Below are 2838 nucleotides of genomic sequence, written 5' to 3' on the forward strand. Positions count from 1 at the left end.
AATTAGAAGATGAGCACGGTTGTGTGTGTGTGCTTCTGTGTGTGTGTGTGTGTGTGTGTGTGTGTGTGTGTGTGTGTGTGCGTGTGCGCGCTTCTCTGTGTGTGTGTGCGTGTGCATGTGCATGCTTCTATTTGTGTGTGTGCATGTGAGTATGCATGCATGTTTGTGTTTGTATTAATTGTTTGCTTGTGTGAGTGCATGCTCCTGGGTATGTGTTCCTGTGTGTTCTGCATACTTGTGTTTGTGTGTTCATTCTTGTGTGGGTGTCTGTATGCTTGTGTGTTGTATGTGTGTGCTTTGTGTGTGTTTCATGTATGTAACTGTATTGCTGAAGATTAATATTGTAGAAGTTACATTGTACAATGTATGTAATTTACAACAAGTACATGTGTCAAAGTGTTAAGTGTACAGTAATATTCTGTGTACATCCATGTAAAGAAGATGTATAACTGTACATTTGTCACTTTACAGGGACTGGCCCACCTGCACAGCTGTAAGGTGATCCACAGAGACATCAAGGGTCAGAACGTCCTGCTGACAGACAATGCAGAGGTCAAACTAGGTCAGTGAGCTCCACATCAAATGTTAACAAACTCTTTATAAAAGTTTTTAAGCCAACTATTTAAAATTCATTTATTTTCATCTGAGCTTGATTTTGTGTAGGAGGTAAAGTAAGTTTTAGCAATGTTTTAAGTCTATCATTGAAACAATATACACTACAGTTACTGCAGTAATAGTAATACACAGGGAATGCATAGTTGCAATATCATGAGTTACTGTAGTAATACACGGGAAGGCATAGTTGTAGTAGCATGACTTTGCAATGGAGAAGTTGCAGTGAAAATCACAAAAACAGAACCACTACCAACATTTCAGTATTCAAACTCCTTAGCAGTTCATGAATTGTGTGCTTTTTTGTGATTTAATTTCATCAATCAATACAGACTCTAATGATGACCTTGTTGTGTTGGTGTCCAGTTGATTTCGGAGTGAGCGCCCAGTTAGACCGGACTATAGGCAGGAGAAACACCTTCATCGGCACACCGTACTGGATGGCGCCGGAGGTCATCGCTTGCGATGAGAACCCAGATGCTACTTACGACTACAGGGTAGGCTACTACTGAGTGCATAGTGAACTAGACCTTCAGATCAGGGCAACCTAGCCTATAGCCAGGGCAAAACGAAACCCTTTACGCTTATTGGTCATTATGATCTTAAACTCATGGTAGAGCGCCCTGCACTAGCAAGGCACAGAAAAGGTATAAAAGGAGGAGTGGTCCGATCTCTGTCATTCTTGAGAAAGACGAATAAATTTGAAATTGGTAGAATACGGTCGTCTCTGAGCTGTCATTTTCCCAAGCTATGAATGATGACTATAGGGTAGGCACTTACGATATGCGTAAAGTAGTAACAATGGCAATTTTGTTGTAGTTTAGATGCAGCTTTGTTTTAACTTGAATGTTGATCGTGTTTGTAGAAAGTCTTTCTGCATCAAAATTTAACTGAATTACTGTATTGAAACAGATGGCCCAATCCCAAGATTTGATTTTGAAAAACTAAACTGAAGTTGTTTGTCCTTTCAGAGTGATCTGTGGTCCCTCGGTATCACAGCACTAGAAATGGCGGAGTCTCAGCCACGTGAGTATAATACTTGTTTGCTTGCAAGTAGGTTATTGTATGAATTTGCAACAACAAAAAAAGAATTAAACACGGCAAACAATGTCAATGTTGTTCAATTTTTAACTTGAAAGTTCGTCTGTTTAGAGTTAGGTTATAACATTTTTTGCTGTCTTTTCTTTCAGCTCTATGTGATCTTCACCCCATGAGGGCTTTATTCCTAATTCCAAGGAACCCTCCTCCAAGATTAAAATCCAAGAAATGGTAAGAACCTTTGCTGTAGACTTGATCATTCAGTTGTCCAATAGCCTTTTTTATGCTTTAGGGCAGTGGTTTGTTATCCACTGTGCCCAGGTATTTAACCTGTGACCTCTTGATCTTGCTTATGCTAGCCACTTGTCCATTCATGCCACTGTTGCTATTATCATTGATTCATCATGTTTTGGGTATTGAAAGTTAATGCTAAACAAGAACATAATGTTTCTGAAGGGGTAGAAGCGAATGGTAACTAACTTAAGTATTACCTAAAGATGTAAATGTATCAAGTTACATGCACCAGAGCACATTGCACTGGGAAGGTATGTAAAAGTTAACTTCCTGCATTTGTGTCAGTAAGCGTCTAACCACTGAAGAAGTTGTATGCAACAAACCCTGGTTTCAGTGACAGGCTGAATTTAAGTTCTTTAACGTCTCAATAATGAGAACTATGCTGCTCCATACATATAACGGGTATGTTTTACAGAGGGACAACTACAGTGCAAAATATGTCAGTAGCTTGAGGAATGAGTCCAATCTACTTTACATTAAGTGTAACCTAATGTTTGCTTTCAAAATCTTCAGCAATGGTGTGCCACCATACCTGTTGTCATCTTGTTGGAAATCACAATCATGGTGTTTTTGCTTTGTCTTTTCAGGAGCAAGAAGTTTGTAAGTTTCGTAGAAAATTGCTTGGTGAAAAACTATCACCAGCGGCCCAGCACGGAGCAGTTACTGAAGCACCCCTTCATACGAGACCAACCCACAGAGAGACAGGTGGGTTTACCACAGACTGCATGTAGACAATCATGATGACATACATGTGCATGGAATCAAGATGCGTAGATATAAAGAACAGCCTAAGCTGCTTGACACTTCATCTGTGTGACACTAGTAGTGTTTAATATGTCACATCTATTTGTGTTGTAAGCAGTATACACAACCCTGCTGCTTGGCCATGTGGAT

At 39.8% G+C, this 2838-nt stretch overlaps 1 protein-coding gene across 8 annotated transcripts in view; it reads left to right on the top strand.

Annotated features, from left to right (window-relative positions):
• LOC118426824 (mitogen-activated protein kinase kinase kinase kinase 4-like) overlaps window positions 1-2838 on the top strand; it is a 72617-nt gene that overhangs the window by 49573 nt on the left and 20206 nt on the right. For all 8 annotated transcript variants that reach the window (XM_035836359.1, XM_035836365.1, XM_035836361.1 and 5 more), the window contains exons 7-11: window positions 472-562; window positions 979-1109; window positions 1584-1638; window positions 1803-1881; window positions 2532-2649. In XM_035836359.1, the coding sequence (XP_035692252.1) occupies window positions 472-562; window positions 979-1109; window positions 1584-1638; window positions 1803-1881; window positions 2532-2649 (474 nt within the window). The remainder of the gene's footprint in view (window positions 1-471; window positions 563-978; window positions 1110-1583; window positions 1639-1802; window positions 1882-2531; window positions 2650-2838) is intronic.

Source organism: Branchiostoma floridae, chromosome 12 (genome assembly GCF_000003815.2).
Source record: "Branchiostoma floridae strain S238N-H82 chromosome 12, Bfl_VNyyK, whole genome shotgun sequence".
Taxonomy (NCBI): Eukaryota; Metazoa; Chordata; class Leptocardii; order Amphioxiformes; family Branchiostomatidae; genus Branchiostoma; species Branchiostoma floridae.